At 41.2% G+C, this 17307-nt stretch overlaps 3 protein-coding genes across 4 annotated transcripts; 2 read left to right on the top strand and 1 right to left on the bottom strand.

Annotated features, from left to right (window-relative positions):
- Positions 1-433: 433 nt before the first annotated feature.
- rapsn (receptor-associated protein of the synapse, 43kD) lies at positions 434-7705 on the top strand. Its single transcript, XM_079162578.1, has 8 exons — positions 434-1000; positions 1586-1924; positions 2580-2738; positions 3632-3730; positions 3889-4011; positions 4121-4174; positions 5238-5437; positions 5642-7705. Exons 1-8 carry the CDS (start codon positions 776-778, stop codon positions 5712-5714), a joined length of 1272 nt encoding a protein of 423 aa, XP_079018704.1. The 5' UTR covers positions 434-775; the 3' UTR covers positions 5715-7705.
- Positions 7706-8078: 373 nt separating this feature from the next.
- Positions 8079-10925, top strand: LOC306698579 (zinc-binding protein A33-like). Of its 2 annotated transcripts, none has more exons than XM_079162946.1 (6): positions 8079-8473; positions 8888-8983; positions 9176-9406; positions 10083-10105; positions 10183-10301; positions 10372-10925. In XM_079162946.1, the coding sequence occupies exons 1-6, from the start codon at positions 8084-8086 to the stop codon at positions 10920-10922; spliced, it is 1410 nt and encodes a 469-aa protein (XP_079019072.1). In that variant the 5' UTR covers positions 8079-8083; the 3' UTR covers positions 10923-10925. The 2 variants fall into 2 exon arrangements, with proteins under 2 accessions (XP_079019072.1, XP_079019073.1); XM_079162947.1 differs by having other exon boundaries at positions 8455-8530.
- A 249-nt stretch (positions 10926-11174) lies between these two features.
- ighmbp2 (immunoglobulin mu DNA binding protein 2) lies at positions 11175-17219 on the bottom strand. The gene is made up of 16 exons (XM_079162945.1): positions 17082-17219; positions 16479-16561; positions 16147-16316; positions 15856-16051; positions 15670-15767; positions 15359-15522; positions 15005-15205; positions 14755-14902; positions 14492-14666; positions 13843-14025; positions 13632-13750; positions 13451-13545; positions 13094-13217; positions 12195-13013; positions 11902-12101; positions 11175-11389 (listed from the first exon to the last, which is right to left on the bottom strand). The coding sequence occupies exons 2-16, from the start codon at positions 16553-16555 to the stop codon at positions 11192-11194; spliced, it is 2967 nt and encodes a 988-aa protein (XP_079019071.1). The 5' UTR covers positions 16556-16561; positions 17082-17219; the 3' UTR covers positions 11175-11191.
- Between the last annotated feature and the right edge of the window lie 88 nt (positions 17220-17307).

Here is a 17307-nt window from a genome sequence, read left to right as displayed (position 1 = left end):
AGGAACCGACGGCCACTACGAGCACCATCTGACTTGCAGCCCCTTATTCATTCTGGGTTAATAGCTCCCATAGCACAGTTCACATGTCCCACATGTGAGTCCGGTGAGATCGATTTGCGGGTGTGTATTTAATGCTCCAGAGGTTTGTAAAGTAAAAATGTTTTTGTCCGGAGTTTGGTCGGTGAGCGAGGTTTAGTGCGAAGGTGGATCGCTAGGAGCTGCACTGACCTTGGGGCTGCTTGCTGAGGACAGGACAGAATTCCTGAAGAGACACATGGTCTAGAGTGACAAGGCCATCTGCTGTAGCGCCAGCAGTAGGAGGAAGGTGGAGGGGGGGTTTGGACACGGGGGTGTTGAGAATTCCTTTTGCTGGGGTGTGGAGGGAGCAGATATTCTGGGATATCACTGCTAGCACTCCGTCGGGAAACGGGTTTCTTTGGCATTTTTCAAGCGCAAATCTCACGGAGAATTATTTTGTACCACTTGATGGTGAGAGGCGATCGTTGCAGGGTTGAATGGGGAAGGTTCTTTTCTGGCCCTGCAGCTCTCCTAGAAGCGACTGGCGATAATGGTCTTGGTGCGTTGCCGTTTTACTTTGGTGGATTCAGTTTCCTCTCCATCTCAGCACAGCCGGAGCTGAGAGAGCGGGATCTGGTAGGCCTGCTGGCAGCAACCTCCTGGAGGATCATCTTCAAAGGATCTTCTTTGGAGTTGTTCTGTGCATGGCAAGGATCTACTTTCTTGCTGCCTCACTGAAATTGCATGGCCTAAACGAATGAATATTTTTATGAGGCGCCTTGCACCAGAGATGGGCCAGGACCAAACCAAGCAGCAGATAGAGAAGGGCCTGAGGTTGTATCAGTCCAATCAGACAGACAAAGCCCTGCATGTCTGGACTAAAGTGCTGGAGAAGACCTCCGACCCTGGAGGGAAGTTTCGGGTGTTAGGGTGCCTGATCACGGCTCACTCAGAAATGGGAAAATATAAAGATATGCTCAAGGTAAGCCTCCCAAAGAAAAGTATGCTCCATACAATTACTGTAATTAACCAAATGTAGGCCTACATATATATATATATGGTCTGTCCTGCTCTAAATGTCAAGTGTTGTCATTTGGTTTTGATAATTCATGTCAAGACAATCTCACATTTTCACGACAGTGTGATCATATTTTGTGTTATGCAAACAGCGCAGTGTGTGTGTGTGTGTGTGTGTGTGCCACTGACTATCCTATTGATTTTGTATGTCACAACGTCTGGTACAGTTTGAGCTGCAGTACATTTCTACAATGATTAAGTGACAATTGAACGAGAAGAGGAGAAGCATGGGTTAATTTGTGGCTTCCACACGATGCAGAGTAAATAAGTGTCCTGCAACCCGAGTATCAGTGTGGGGTGTCTTGTTGACATAACCATCTTTACTCAAGCAGCACCCACTCTCTTTCACTTCACTCCAATGAGGACTTTAGAAAGTAGAGGCCCAACATCTTTGAATAAATGCATCATATCATTTATCTTTTATTCAGCATCTTTTTTTTTTTATTGATTCACAATTTGCCTACGAGTTTTCCTCACTCTCTCTTTGCAGTACGCTCTAGATCAAATCGACACAGCCAGAGAAATGGAGGACCCAGACTACCTGACAGAAGGCTACCTGAACTTGGCGCGCAGCAATGAGAAGCTGTGCGACTTCCAGAAAACGGTGTCCTACTGTAAGACCTGCTTAAACATGCAGGGCACCACCGTCAGCCTGCAGCTCAACGGCCAGGTCTGTCTTAGCCTGGGCAACGCCTTCCTGGGCCTCAGTGTCTTCCAGAAAGCTCTGGAGAGCTACGAGAAGGCCCTGCGCTACGCACACAACAACGATGACAAGATGCTGGAGTGCAGAGTCTGCTGCAGTCTGGGAAACATTTATGTCCACCTTAAGGTACTTTTCATAGAAGTGACCAGATTGTTCTGAAAGCTGATTGTGATCATTTTAATGTGTGCTGCACTGCAAATACTACACTATTGTCTTTGCTCAGCCTTACCTTTTCACCAAATGTCTTTAAACATATTTATTGAATGGCATATTATAGACAAAGAGCCTGAATAAGAACTTTTCCTTTTCTGTAAAACATAATTTGACCGTTGCAGACGTCTCAGGTTTTCTATTTGGGTAAAAGCATTCATTGGATCGCACGTGGGACTTCATTGCGCAATCATTACTGAGGTTGCCAACGTATTTGCAGAGTATGGTAACACTGCAGAGCATCCAAGCCAACGTCATCAATGGTTAGCTCATGTGGTACTGGGCATTGTGAAACTAGGGCGGAGTGAGCAGGCTGCCTGGCGGGGGTTTGTGTACCCTTGACATCAGAGATGTGTAAGAGTAATCCCGTTGCTTCCTAGGGAGGATTGGTTTGAATGTGATTGAGATGAAGCGGCGTTTGAAAAATGCACTCATATGTCACATTATTTTATGAAAGAAAACACAATTTGTCTGTTGAATTGCCATAAGTAGGGAATAACAAAGACATTTGACCAAGACACTGCCATTTGGGATATCGGAGGTCTTACTCATCAATAACTTCTGCCAACAGGACTATGAGAAAGCCCTGTTCTTCCCATGTAAAGCAGCTGAGCTTGTCAATGACTACGGCAAGGGTTGGAGCCTCAAGTATCGAGCCATGAGCCAGTACCACATGTCTGTCGCCTACAGGAAACTAGAGCGCCTGCCAGACGCCATGGAGTGCTGTGAGGTATTGTTTTATCGCTGTCCAACACTCAATAGCGGTCCCAACTGTCCTCAAAGTCTGGACTCAACCCCACAAAGACAAACTTGCATAGCTTGTGAAGAATGTCACAGTTTTTGTTTTCTCACAAAGTCCCCGTCCCCTGATGTCTTTGGCTGTTTGGATGTCGGAGTTGCAGATACTGTAGATGTTGTGCTGACAGGTGCAAGCGCCAGTTGTTCTGTTGTACCAGGCCTTAGACCTCGACAGAAATATGCTCATAGAGGGGCTGGTTTAAAGTGTTAATGAAGCTTTGGTCTTCACTCTGTTCTAATTATGTACTGAGGGTGAAAAATAGCTTGATGTCATTGCCTTGGAGTGCAAAAGTAAAGTAACAAGACAGCAGGATGCATTTCAGATTTATTACTTTTGCCAAACACGTTCATTTAGACAAACAATTTACACATGTTTTCATATTCAGAATACCCGGGTACAAGAGGAGTCCTTAAGGTGAAACAACGCCTGATAGAAACTGATAAATGAAATAACTGCCATAACAATTTGTAAAAGTAGTTCAGTAAAATATGGCGGTCAGTTTCAGGATGCACACGTCTTTTCATTATAAAGAACTAATTCTCTCATTCAGTTAAATGTACCGTGTAAATATTTTCATTCATAATGAGACTTAATTTTAAGAAGCGTTGTATATATTATGGTACTACATAGTGTAATACTGCTATTTAATTGTAATATATCTGCTGTCAATGAACCTGACTCACTTTGAAAGTCCAATTTCCAAATGATCCAACATTTTTGATAATTTCCCATCATTAGATTTCAGAAGAGCTTTGGTATCACAGTGTAGCGGGTCAGACAAATTCATTTCTTCTGGAAAAACCCTCTGTCTCACACTTCAACAGGAGTCGATGAAGATTGCTCTGCAGCACGGCGACCGTCCTCTGCAGGCTCTGTGCTTACTAAACTTTGCAGACATTCACCGCTGCAGGCGTGACGTTGATGTAAGATGCCACCCTTTGTGCAGACCTGTTGGGTTAAAGATAAGATTTTGTCTTTTGGTGTATTTATCATTGCTTTCTAATTTGTTCCCTTTAACTGTGTGTTGCACTGGCATCTGTACGGTGAGCTGTATGTTGGTTAATTCTCTTCATCCATCTAGAAAGCATTCCCTCGCTACGAGTCTGCACTGGGTATCATGACTGAGATTGGAAACCGTCTCGGACAATCACACGTCTACCTGGGAGTTGCAAAGTGTTGGCTTCTGCAAAAAGAATTGGACAAGGTACCTATAATTATATGTACATTTCCCTTCAAATATCACACTCTTATGACTGACATAATTGTTTTATTGTTTCTCATAATAAGTGCCGGCCTCACTGTTTATTTTGCAGGCTCTTGATTCTTTGCAGCGAGCACAGGAATTGGCAGATGGGATGGGAAACAAGGTAACTGATGTTACACCGGACACAAGTACAGTAGAGCTGCAACTATTAACCATTAATAGATACGTTTCCACGCAGTAGGAAACAGCAGGTGGTGGTAATTGATGCCACTTCAAGCTGGAAACCAGTGACCTCCGGAGTTCCTCAGGGATCCGTGTTGGGCCCTGTCCTCTTTGTTATCTTTGTTTTGCCATGTGTGATACAGCCTGATGCATATCTTTTAGTGGAAGACACAAACATATTTATAACAGTTATTAAGGACACTGACATTGACACAGCCCATATAAATCCTTGGTGAGAGCTCATCTTGAATTTGCAAGTTTGTTCTGGTGTCCTTATGAGGTAAAATATATAGAAATAATCAACAAAGGTTCAGGGAAGAACTAATAAACTAATTCCAGGTCTGTAAGAGATGCCATATGAGGACAGGTTCAGAGAAATACAATTACCTACTCTAGTAAACAGAAGACGTACGGCTGACATGATTGAGGTCTAAAAGCTTGTTTACAGAATATATTGTGATATCACAGCCGAGCCTGTCATCTACTTTTGGATTAATAGGTATGATTTAAGTGGGAACTCCTTAAAATGATTCCCACTAATGTGTTTCTCTCAAAGGAGAAAACACTTCTTCACACTTTTTGCTGTAAAAAGCATCCAAAGGATGTAAGGCAGGCAGCTTCAGTTAACTCTTTAAAATATAGATTTGAAAAAAAGGATATTTTGTATGATTATGAAGCTTATTTGTGAAAATGTTATGTTATTGAGGTATTATTTTGTTGTATTCTTTGTTTGCTGTAGCTGGAGAGTCTGGAGTGGAGGATTCATATCCTGTACCAGAACATTTTCAATAAATTATCACTAAGACTTCTTTGTAACGCATGATTATCAACTATTGGTTTTGACAAAGCAAGACATTTAAAGACGGCAACTTCGAGGGAAGTTACAAAGGAATGTTTTGCTATTTTTCTCCATTTTATAGACAAAACAATGACCTCATCGTTACAGCCCTTCACTCAAGTTGTATAAATCATACATACAATCTTTTTCTGATTTGTGTCTTTAGCTGTGCGCGCTGAAGGTGCACTGCCTGAGTGAAGGGATTTATCGAACCCGGGGGCAGCAGGAGGAGCTCAGAGAGCAGGTGGTGAAGTTCCTGCAGTGTGTCGAGGAGCTGGAGCTCTACTGCGGCATGTGTGGAGAGTCCATCGGGGACAGGGACCAAAAACTGCAGGCCTTACCCTGTTCCCACATTTTCCATCTCAAGTGGGTGTTCTAGCACAGCGTACTACCTTTGACACATATATTTCATAGATAACATCAATTATTGAGCGTGATTATTATTGAATACAGTGAGGTCTTCAGATCTGGTTTCAAAAAGAAATCTACTCTCATTAATATGTGCATTTCTTTGATTTTTACACCTCTAAAGGCCGAAGCAGTTGACACTTGGCTCTTTTATTCTTTCAGGTGTCTGCAGACGAACGGCACGAAGGGTTGTCCTAAATGTTTCAAGTCCTCCATGAAGCCTGGATTTGTGTGATTGTGAGACTGTGTTTGTGCGTTGGATCTGCAGACGAAGCGCGACGCCTCACGGGCTCCTGACTGATCTGAGAGAAGCAGGCAGCCTCGGGATGCGCTGAAGACGTTTGAGGAGTAATAATTCACTGCTCTGTGAAGAGGACGCTGAACTGAACCCAGAGTGTCGCACAGTGCGGCTCTGAGGACACGATCAAGGCATCCGTCTTATTAACAGACATCAGTCTGTGAGTTACAGCTGTCGGTGGAGGTATAACTGACTGATTTCAATATAAGCTGAAGAAGTAAGAACCTACATTGTCTCTGATGACTCACCTTTTGTTGCAGGATTTAAATCTAGAGGAATATGGACCGCCCAAAGAGCATTTATAACTTGTATTTGCTATTTTATGCATTAGAATTGTTTCGTGAAATGATGAAATGATCTTCAGTGATCTTAGTCGCAGGGTTTGTTGTTCCAGTTCTGATAATACCTTTTACACAACATCCACTTTTTCTTTAATCGACAGTTTTCTGATTTTCTTTCTTTCTTTTTTTTATCAGAGCACAGAGCCATTTCTGAATTTAACTGATTTCATACATGGTATATTTATTATTGTATTCATGTACATACTATTCTCATGTCAATTTGTTTTAGAGGTTTGATTTATTTGAGGTGTTATGTAAAACCTAAAAATGAGCTAAAATCTCTTAACCATTCAAAATCTAGTATGTCTTCACAGAACAGGTTCATGCAGCTGTTGTTTTCCCTTATTCATCGAGATTAAGGAGCCAGGTCAACACACATTGTGTTCATAGAAATTCCTTTTCTGTCCGTGTTTTACTCTTAAGTCTGACATCAACATAATATTGTTGAGAAGGAAACCTATTGGGAAAGGATCTTCTTTGACCAATCACACACTTGTCAGATAACCATTTAGAGGAGATACATGCAGTTGTTTTAATGTAGTGCTTTCATATTTGTAGTCATATGTAAATATTTATTAATTGGTCAAATGTATTGAGATTAGGCATTGTAATCTTAAGGTGGTTTTGAGGGAGAAAGCCCAAACAAATTAGGTATCACATCGGATAATGTTGCATGTTTTCTTTAAAATGCCAAGAAACAAAGGATTTCATCAAATTATGAATCCTTGTAACTGCATTTATTTCGGAATTGTTTATTATAGTATTTCTTAATATTCAGTGGCTTTTACCATTCATATTCCTTATATATTTGTTCAATATATTGTTCAGTATATTCAAGTAATATTGTGATTTTGGGGAGAAAAGGCTGTCAATTAAATAGTCGTGGTTTAAAAAAGATTTTTCACACAGTAGGTTTTCCCTAAAAAACTGTAAACTCAACCTAAATGTTGTTTTAGTAAGACTGTAGTTGACAAAAGTACTCTTTTAAAACATTGATGCGGGACACATCATTTCAATTGAGTGGCCAAAACAGGATAAATAATTAATACAATTACTATGAATCCTTTTTGAAACATTCATAATTAAAGCAAAGAGGTGACACACTTTCCTCATCCAATACACTCAATAGTGTAGCTTTAAAACTTAAAAAAGTATTTAGTTTTCTCTCTCTATAAAACGCAAACAGGGTGACAGCATGAGAAGAGAGAGAGACCAACACATTTACAGCTCAAGCCCCTATGTGTCTCACGCATCACTGCTAGCTCCTGGTTCTTCTTTGAAGTTGTTAAAAATAATGTCGATTCACCGTCTGTTAACCTGTAGTACAGTCAATGTAAACCTTCTAAAGCATGATGTCATCTACACTTTTTGTTCTTGGTTCTGGGGTATAAATGCGATTTCACTGACAGCACTGCCACTCATCTTCAACGATTTAAACTACCTCTGTTTTTGCCTCTAAGCTTTGCCCTGCTCAGAGGAATAATGCAGTAATAACACAACATTTAAATACATGTAGTAGAATTCTTATGTTTTTCTAGACATCATGTTGATAAAACCATGGTTTAAATGATTTAGACGCTGACTTGAATGCATTGTTAATATATTTATGCATTGAGTCAAACCATGTTACTGTGTCAAATATGGAAACATTTCATAATGGAAAATAAAGTGCACCGAAAGTGAATATAAGTCTATTCTGTGATCTTAGTGCTGCTATTGACTGTTGTTTAATATATATCTGTGTATATACATAAGTTACTGATTTTCAAACTGAAAATGAATGTCATCATTTAACAAAAACAGATTTCAATGTACTTATGAGGAATACTTGATGCTTATGGAACCAGTCGTACTAGTTTGCCAACATTTCAAAGTTTCTGGGAAGGTACCGCCTGCAGTCACACCACCTGAAGAGCAGGAAGGAAGCGCTCCTGTAACCTCACTCTACAGGAACACTACAGCCGGATGGCAGGGATTTCATTCTCTGAAAAGGACTTACTCTGTCCTCAATGCTCTGATATTTATTACCTTCCTGTTCTCCTAAAATGTGGCCACAATATTTGCAGATTTTGTTTACAGAAATTCTGGGAATGGAAAGGATGCAGAGAATGTCCTGTGTGTCGCGCTGTGTCAGTCCCTGCGAGGCCTCCTATCAATTTGGCACTAAAGATAGCTGCGGACGATTATCAAGCGCAAAAGACCAGCAGGAACCGAGACGTTTGTTGTCTTCACAAAGAGAAACTGAAGATATTTTGTCATAATGACCTGGAGCCCATCTGTCTTGTCTGCCAAACGTCAAGACAGCATAAAGTTCATGAATGCTGCCCAGTGGAGGAGGCGGCCGAACAGAAAAAGGTGGAGTAATAATAGAAACCGGGAAAATGACAACACAAGAAACACAATTAGTGATCTGTGAGAGCAAACATTTGTTGCTACTGTGGGTGTAACATATCTATTTTTTTTTAGGTGTATAAGGGGATAAATTGGGCTGCAAATAATTTATTTCATATTAATGGTTTTCTCAATCAAATAATTAGTAATGTAGTCTATAAAAAGTGTATACCCGTTTCCCAGACCAACCAGTCAAAAACTCAACGAAATTTAGTTTACAAGGATTTAATGCATAGAAAAAAGTAACAAATTGATTGAGATAGTTGAAAATAATTATACATATATATATAATATAATACATTTTGTTTGTTGACTAATAGATTCATTGTTTCAGCTCGAGATTTGAACTCTTGACGATTCTTTTTTTAATCATTTCAGAGAGAAATTTCAGAGATGCTGAAGTCCTTAATGAAAAAGCTCAGAACACTGAACAAGACCATGGTGGACTGGGAGGAAACCAAAAACTATATACAGGTGAAAGTTATTAACTGAAAGTGTTGTTGTACCTCTACTCTGACTTATATTTATGGAGGTTTTGTTAACAGGTTCATTCTGAATTTCTAGTATCCGTTGTTAAATTATTTTTCGGCCCAGAGAGTTAACACTTCGCACACAAACATTCCTGTGGTTTACTGCCAAACATAACCAGTTTTCTCAACATGACAGAGCCAAGCTGATCAAAGTGAGGAAGCGATTAAGGAGGGGTTTCAGAAGCTACACCTATTCCTTAGGGAGGAGGAAAACGGTAGACTGACGCTGCTCAAACAGGAAAAGGAGATTAAGACCCAGGTGATGTGTGAGAAGCTGGAAAACATCAAGGACCAGATGAAAACCCTCTCTGCCACCATCAGTGACATTGAGGCATATCTCAGAGCAGAGGACTTACCATTTCTACAGGTACATTCACTGCTGTTTACACAACTACATGGGATAATATAAACCGAAAGTTTAGTTTAGTTACTTTGAAAAAAAAAGCTACTTTTTTAGTTACTTGAAAAAAAAGTTACTTTTTAAGTTACTTTGAAAAAAAGTTACTTTTTAAGTTACTTTTTTAGTTACTTGGAAAAGTTACTTTGAAAAAAAGGAACTTTTTAAGTTACTTGGAAAAAAAGTTACTTTTTTAGTTACATGGAAAAGTTACTTGGAAAAAATTTACTTTTTAAGTTACTTTTATAGTTACTTTGAAAAAAAGTTACTTTTTAAGTTACTTGAAAAAAGTTACCTTTTTAGTTACTTGGAAAAAAGTTACTTTAAGTTACTTTTATAGTTACTTTGAAAAAAAGTTACTTTTTAAGTTACTTGGAAAAAAAGTTAATTTTTTAGTTACTTGGAAAAAAGTTACTTTTATAGTTACTTTGAAAAAAGTTACTTTTTAAGTTACTTGGAAAAAAAGTTACTTTTTTAGTTCCGACTGGGATCAAAACTTCGTCCTTTAAAAGTTGTGTGTTTTGGAGTCAGGTACAGGCGTCACTCTTTTTATCAATGCTGATTTCACCTACATGTGATTTGCATAGAACTACACATCTACCATTTTGTAAATATGTATTTCTATACTTTATTTCTTTAACTTAAGGACTACAAGGAGATGAAGAAACGGTATGTATAACTCACTATCTGCTGTAATTATCACAATCTCCATAAGACAATGTTGTAATGATTTCAACATGTTTCAGTGCCAAATGCAATGTTCCAGAGCCAGAATGTATCAGAGATATCCTGATCAACTCTGCAAAGCATCTGGGATTACTTAAGTTTGGAATTTGGAAGAAGATGGCCAACATCGTCACATGTGGTGGGTGAGCAGACAATGGCTCAAAAGGTAAAGGTATTTTCAACATACTGAATTTTGTTTATACTTCCAGTTCCCATCACTCTGGATCCAAACACGGCCCACTCTAACTTAAAGTTCTCTGAAGAGTTGACCAGCGTACAATACAGCAGTAAGCAAGTCCTACCCGGCAACCGTGAACGCTGCACCAGCCGTGTGTGTGTGCTGGGAGCCACCGGCTACACATCTGGGAAGCAGAGCTGGACTGTGGAGGTGGGCCAGGGCAAAGACTGGTACATTGGAGTAGCCCGAGAGTCCATCAAAAGAGAGAGTACCGTCTTCGTCAACCCGACTGAGGGTTTCTGGGTGCTCGGCCGGTGCGATGGGGACTCATTCTGGGCTCAGACCTCGCCTCGCACCAAGCTCGTGTTGAAGCAGAAGCCTGAGAAGATTACTGTGCAGCTGGATTATGACAAAGGCAAGGTTGTTTTCATCAACGCTGCTGATTTGACAGTAATACACACATTCAAAGATAGATTTACAGAGAGGATTTTCCCCTACTTCTCTCCTGGATTGTGTGAAAATGCAAAAAACTCCATCCCACTGACAATCTGTCCTCTGACAGTAACAGTGGAGGTGAAGTAGACTCAGACAGTAGAGTTGAAGACTGTAGGGAGTGTGTGTTGTTGAGTGTGCTGCTACAACCGATACAAATAAAAACTAACAAGTTGGATAGTTTCAATATGTATTTCAGAAAGTTTAGCAGCAAATTGTATAAAAGCATAGTGTATATTATGAAGGTTAGAAAGGCAACACACTGTATATTTGATCAAACGAGACGTTTTCACACATTTGTACGGTTTATTCTTGCTCAGAACAAAGTTATGTTCATTTACAGAGTGCATTTGCTATCATTAACTGTCATTCTCTTTGCTTTTTGGTTTCCTCTGTGATGACATATCTTTCAATTTAGAGTCCAGCTTCCTTTGCAGATAGGCTTTCTTATTGGGGTCCATGGATTTGTCTTTCTTCCCACTCCCTGCGTACAGAACGCCTTCTTTGCTTATTCTCATCCGAGCATGAGACTTGGCTTTATCTCCACAGCCGTGAACCTAAAAAAGGGTTTACAACATGACAATCAAATCAGAAAAACACTACATGGCACTCAGCATGTCGTGCTTAAAATGCCAAAAGCATACATTAGAAAAACTCAACATGTTGTCAGTCCATGAGAAGACATCTCTACGGCTGATATCTCCAAAACTGGATTATCCGAGTAATCGGGTCAGGATTTCAGGAAAGAGACATTGCTGTTTGAGTTTTTCCAATGTATGTTTTGGGCTTTCTGTGCACTACAAGACGAGTGCCGTGTAGTGTCATTATATCCGTGAGAAGGCAGACATCAAAACTCACACCAAAACAACCTAGGTTGATAATTAGCACTACAAGTAAGACAAAAAATATGTATGTTTGATTTTGGGCTGAACTGTCTCTTTAAGCTGTCACTTATGTTGGAATCAAAGCACATCCTTTCACTGTCATGCATGTTTAATACAGCGACAAGGTCTAATAAACACACAAACGGAAACAACTCCTATCTGGTTGGGGTCTGTTCCTGTCTTACCTCTGGTATATGATGACTGAGACAATACTGCCTGTTGCAGAACAGGCAGAGCTGTCCGAGTGTCAGCAAAGAAGCTTTACACCGGAGAAAGCTGCACACACGTTCAGCCTTTATGACCGCGTTGATGAGTGTGTCAAAGTCATCGTCTGGAGCCGCAGCAGCAGCGATGCCGCAGGCGCCGGCCTTTATTTGGTTCTTTCCTGGTAAAGAAATTGTACGAGTTGAATTGTTGCACACACATGGGAGCAGACGGGTTAAAATAACACTTAAAATGAGGCGTTTCTATCACTAACCTTTAGCAGGCTTGGGCTTCTTTGATGACTGGGCCGGAGCTGGTGGGATGCGTTTCTGTTGCTGTTTTTGTTGAGCATGTTCTTCCCTCTTCTGCTGCTCCCTCTTCATCCGCTCTAAATGTAAACTTCTCAGGTCTAATGGAGGTTGACACGGCGGCTCTCTTTGGGGATCGGGGATTGTTTCTTCTTCTTCTTCTTGTGTTGGCCTCTCAGCTGGTGTTGACACCAGAGGCCTGGCGACCATGATGCACCGGTCTTTACCCTCCCCTTTACTCTCATGCACGAGGCCCAGCTCCTCGGCGATCTGGTGGACCAGCAGGCGGTCATGAGAGTTAAACGATGATGGGAACTGTAGTTCTTTCTGACTTAAGTCCTTTAGAAAGCTCTCCACCTGCGCTCTGATCTCAGCACTCCTGTTCTTCTTCTGCTCCTCCTCCGTCAGTGCCGTCACGCAGGACTTTGTGTGCTTCTCGGTGCCAGCAGCAGTTTCTTTACTGCTGCTGCCAGTGGACGTCTTTTGTTGTTGCTTCGCCCTGCCCGGAGGCTGATCTTTAACCTTCTGTTTGGTGGACGTGGAGCTGCTGGCAGACGCATTAGCCTTCGTGTCTTTGTGGTCACGGGTGTAGTTCTGTGGCACGATATCCTGGATGTACTCAAATGCCGTTCTGACCTCGCCAAACTCAGTCATATGATTGATCAGGGACTTCAGGAAAGCATGACTCTGGACAGTCTGGGTGTCGCACACAACAGCGATGTGACGTCTTGCACGTGTAACAGCCACATTAATCCTTCGGTCCTCTGCCAGAAATCCGACTTCCCCTAAAATAAAAGGAATGAACAAATCCATGAATGATTGCTGCACACAGTCACGGTGTGGCAGAAACAGCTAAATAAGTTACCCTTTCTGTTGGACCGAACTAACGACAACACCACCGCCTCTTTCTCCCGGCCCTGAAATCCATCCACAGACTTTATCTCCAGCTCTGGATGCCTCGCAGAAAGCTTCTGACGCAGAAGATCGACCTATTACAGAGATAACACATTAACATACAAGTCAATTAGTGATTTTGAGACTCAGCTGAAAGGTCTTTTGATTTTGTACGGATTGTATTTAAATTGCTGTGAAAGTGTAGATCTCTATTTTTTTTATATTTTAAATGGAAATTTCAGTTCTGCATTATTGCTATGACACGGTGCAGTAGTATTAGTTGATGTGGGAACATTTTACACTACAGTCCCTCAAACCAGTGACTTACTTGTAGATTGTATGGAGCAATAACAGCGATGTCTTTAGCTTTAACCCCAGCTCCAGTCAAGGCCTTTATGTGCAGCTCAACAATGTCTACCTCACCTGAGGAAATAATAGTCAACCGTTGTTAGATCCCACAACACACTAACTGTAATAAAATGTGGTTTCTTGCAATAAAAATGACTGACCCTGATTGCCTTTGGACTGCTCATCTGTGACCTCCATCTCACTCAGACCGCAGCCTGCAGTGTCAATAAGGAGAAGTGGCGTGCTGGTCTCTTCAACACAGGTGACTCCTGGTAAATCTCTTTAGCATCAAAAGACATTTTTAACTTTAATGATTTATCATTCACTGAAATACAAACGTGACATACTTTCCATCATCAAGCTCGCACTCACTTCAACAAGTGTCCCTCTACAGAGCTGTGAGCCGTTAATCTTCCCTGGTACATCTCTTTGGAGGCCCAGTTCATGATGGCACTGTGCATGCGGTACTGAACTGTTAGCATCCGGACCACCGAGTCCCCGTACATCTGGATGAGTCTCTCCATGAGACTGAGAGACAGGCCTTTTGATGCAGCCCTGTGGAGCACAAAAAGGAAGACAATGTGCGGCAAACTATAACAATCTGAAACAAGATCTTATAAAAAATTTTTTTTTAAAAAAGGCACTGAAAACAATCTCACTATGGTCGATGGGGTCCTACAAGAACACACATGTTCTGCCACAGTTAGAACAGTTTTCTATATTTGTGTTTTTGCCTTTAACGTGTCCGTGGTTTGACTCGGGCCGGGCTCAACTGGAAAAAGATGATGTCACATATCTCTGTGCACCAATCAGAATTTAGTGTTGTTGACCATTGCCCTCATTAAAATCTGATCAAACTAAACCCCATGTTGTTATTTAAGAGCTTAACTCATAAATGAAGAAATATTCTGATGTGCTTACAGGAGCTCTAGGGACATTTCTTTTTACATTTTTGTCACAGGACAAATGCTAAATCTTGAATGTTATTTGCATGTGAATGAAAACAGAGGAGTTTCTTTACCTTTGTGATTTGATAGTAGGTGGTAGCTGCTTGTAGTCTCCAGCCAGAACGCACTTGCGAGCTCTGAGCAGGGCGATCCAGCAGCTGCTCTCCAGCGCCTGAGCGCACTCGTCGATCACCACCCAATCAAAATGCTCCGCCGGCAGGTACTTCAGAGGGCCTTCGGCACTAGCACCTAAACGCAGACAAGTGCACTGTGATTGCCTTTTATCGTCGCTGCAACGACTGAATGACATTTTCCTTCACTCACGGCCAATACTGACCTGTGTTGGTTGACAACACAACATCGGCCCTTTTTAGGATCTGGGCTATGGCTGTTGCTTCCCTTGATTTGAGCTCTTTTCTAAGCTCCCCTATTTCTCTTTTGAAGTTCACCCGCTCTCCTTTTTCACGCATTTTCTTCATTCCAATCTTGAATATGAAAAAAAAAGAAAATAAACTGTTTTTATATGTACAACAAGTCAGTCAAGATGTGGCACACATGCCAGTAGGCGCACACGCTAAACTACTTACAAATGCTTTATCGATGTCTTTACGGATGTCAGCGATGATGTTTGAGTTGTCACTCTGCGCGAGGATGGCGTCGAGAGAATGTTTCTGTATGGACTCCAGGAGTCTGGCAGGGTGACCCAGCCGGAGCACCTTTGCCTTGCTCCGGGCTAACCTCTCCACTAAATTATCCACGGCCACGTTAGAGGGCGCACAGCAGAGGACCTGCACAAACACAGAATCCAAATGTGAACACGAGCCTGTCTAGACTGAGATGCTGCAATGACAACCGACAGAACACAGTAAATGTAACTGCATTAACCAGGAGGAGAAAAATATTCATATATACACACACTAATAAATATCAACTTTCTGCACCTTTTGGCCTTGTTTGACTGCTTGCAGGATGATCTCCACCACTGTGGTGGTTTTCCCAGTGCCAGGTGGTCCATGAATCACAGCCACTTCTCTCTGAGACAGTGTGAAGGACACAGCTTCTCTCTGAGAATCATCCAGGTTCGAGTTAAAGAACTGAATGTCGTCTGATGAAACAAAATAGGACACAAAGAATTGTAACGTTTTGAAATCAGTGTAGATTATGTTGCATACTTCCGTAAAAGCAACCAACAAGCACAATTTCACAGAGCAACTATCTTTTGATTGTATTTGCCGAGTAAAGTGTGACTCACTTGGCTGTGATTGATCAGATGGTTTGGAGTCTCCAAAAAGAACGTTTATCAGATTGGCAGCTGGTCCATTGCTGTATCCATTTAATGTATTCAAGGCACTGCAAGCAAAAAAAAAAAACACACAGAGAAAATAAGTTGTTTCAAGTTTTCATAATTCACTTGTATCGTTCTTATATAAAAACTCACTTTTTCATCCGTTTGTAGGTGACGTCATTTGCCAACTTTAAGAGGTTGTGAAGCGCATCCGAATCAAAGCTGAGGCCGTCCTTTGAGTCGTCGAAGGCCACGTTTATAGAAGCGTGGCTGACCCTCGTCACTATTCCTGTGCCGATCTGTGAGGCCGGGGTGCATCCACCGGTGTCATACAAGCCAACTATGTCCCCTGTAACAAAAGACATCAATGTCACATGAAGCAAAACAGGAAGCTAAAGTCACAAAGAAAACCCACAGATCACATGTTTTATTCTTCCATCTCACCAGGTCCAAAGCTGTTGCTTGGCAGAGATGAGAAACCGAGATGCTTTCTTGGCTCAAGGACGATGACTGTGCGGCCGTACAGGCCTGTGGACTGACTTCCTATCTGCAATTTCAGCAGGCAAACTCCTTTATTTTGAAGATCCTTGAGAGAGATGTTCTCCTGCCATATCCTGAAGGCAAAAAACAAGACATTTTAAAGGTGCTATTATGTGACGCGCAGCATCCTGTGTTTTTGGAGCTTGACCAAAGTCATTCATTGAAGTGCGGAGCAAAATTGCTGGAAAATACCTTTATTAAGTAAAGTACCACAGTCTGGATGTTATGTTACATACCTGGTCTCCTCTATTTCAGCCTCCCTCTCCTCCTGTAGGAGCTCGAGTGTCTTTGACACAAATTTTTCAACCGCCATCACTCACTAAAAGAACCCAAAAGATGATCAGTGTTACAGAACAGATCAGAGCTACTTCACTGAAGCTAGAGACAAACCAGAAGAGGTCCTACTAACTATCTGCTGTTCAGTTTTAATGTTATATACACACCAGCTCACATTTGACTGATAACACATGTTGTAATTTAAGGATAGGTAAGGGGCAAAGCACCCCAGTGGTGGAATATAACATACTACTTTATTAATTATTCAAGCACCACACTTAAGTCCAGCTCTAAGGTATTTCTACTTGAATAGAGTATATCCTATGCTAATATATACTCAGTATAATGTTGTTTTCTTTATTATGTTGTATTACTTTGGGTAAATGTGTGGTACTTCTACTTAAGTAACGTTATAAAGGCGGTGTACCTCTTCACCATGAGTATACATCGTAGTAGTGAAGACAGATGTATGCTAAAGCTTCATGAACGCTCACGTTAGCTTGCTAGCTCCACTGCACTCTTACTTTAGCAACAGTTAGCACGACAGACAGAATGACACTCACCTGTTAATGATAATGTGAGTTAGATTATCTGAAGAAAGAACAGCAGAGGAGAGAAACGCTGATAAGCTCTTAAAAGTGTCTTGCTAATATCTTCAAACGCACAACACCAGTGTGTTTGTTTGACTCATGTTGTCTTCTTTCATTACGCTAGCTAGCTTGTCAGCCTTCTAGCTACACTGCCACCTAACGTCTCAGATGACTTCCCTTCACACGCATTTTATTTTGA

Source organism: Pholis gunnellus (assembly GCF_910591455.1).
Source record: "Pholis gunnellus genome assembly, chromosome: 7".
In the NCBI taxonomy this organism is placed as follows: domain Eukaryota; kingdom Metazoa; phylum Chordata; class Actinopteri; order Perciformes; family Pholidae; genus Pholis; species Pholis gunnellus.
This window is presented reverse-complemented; position numbering and strand designations above follow the sequence as displayed.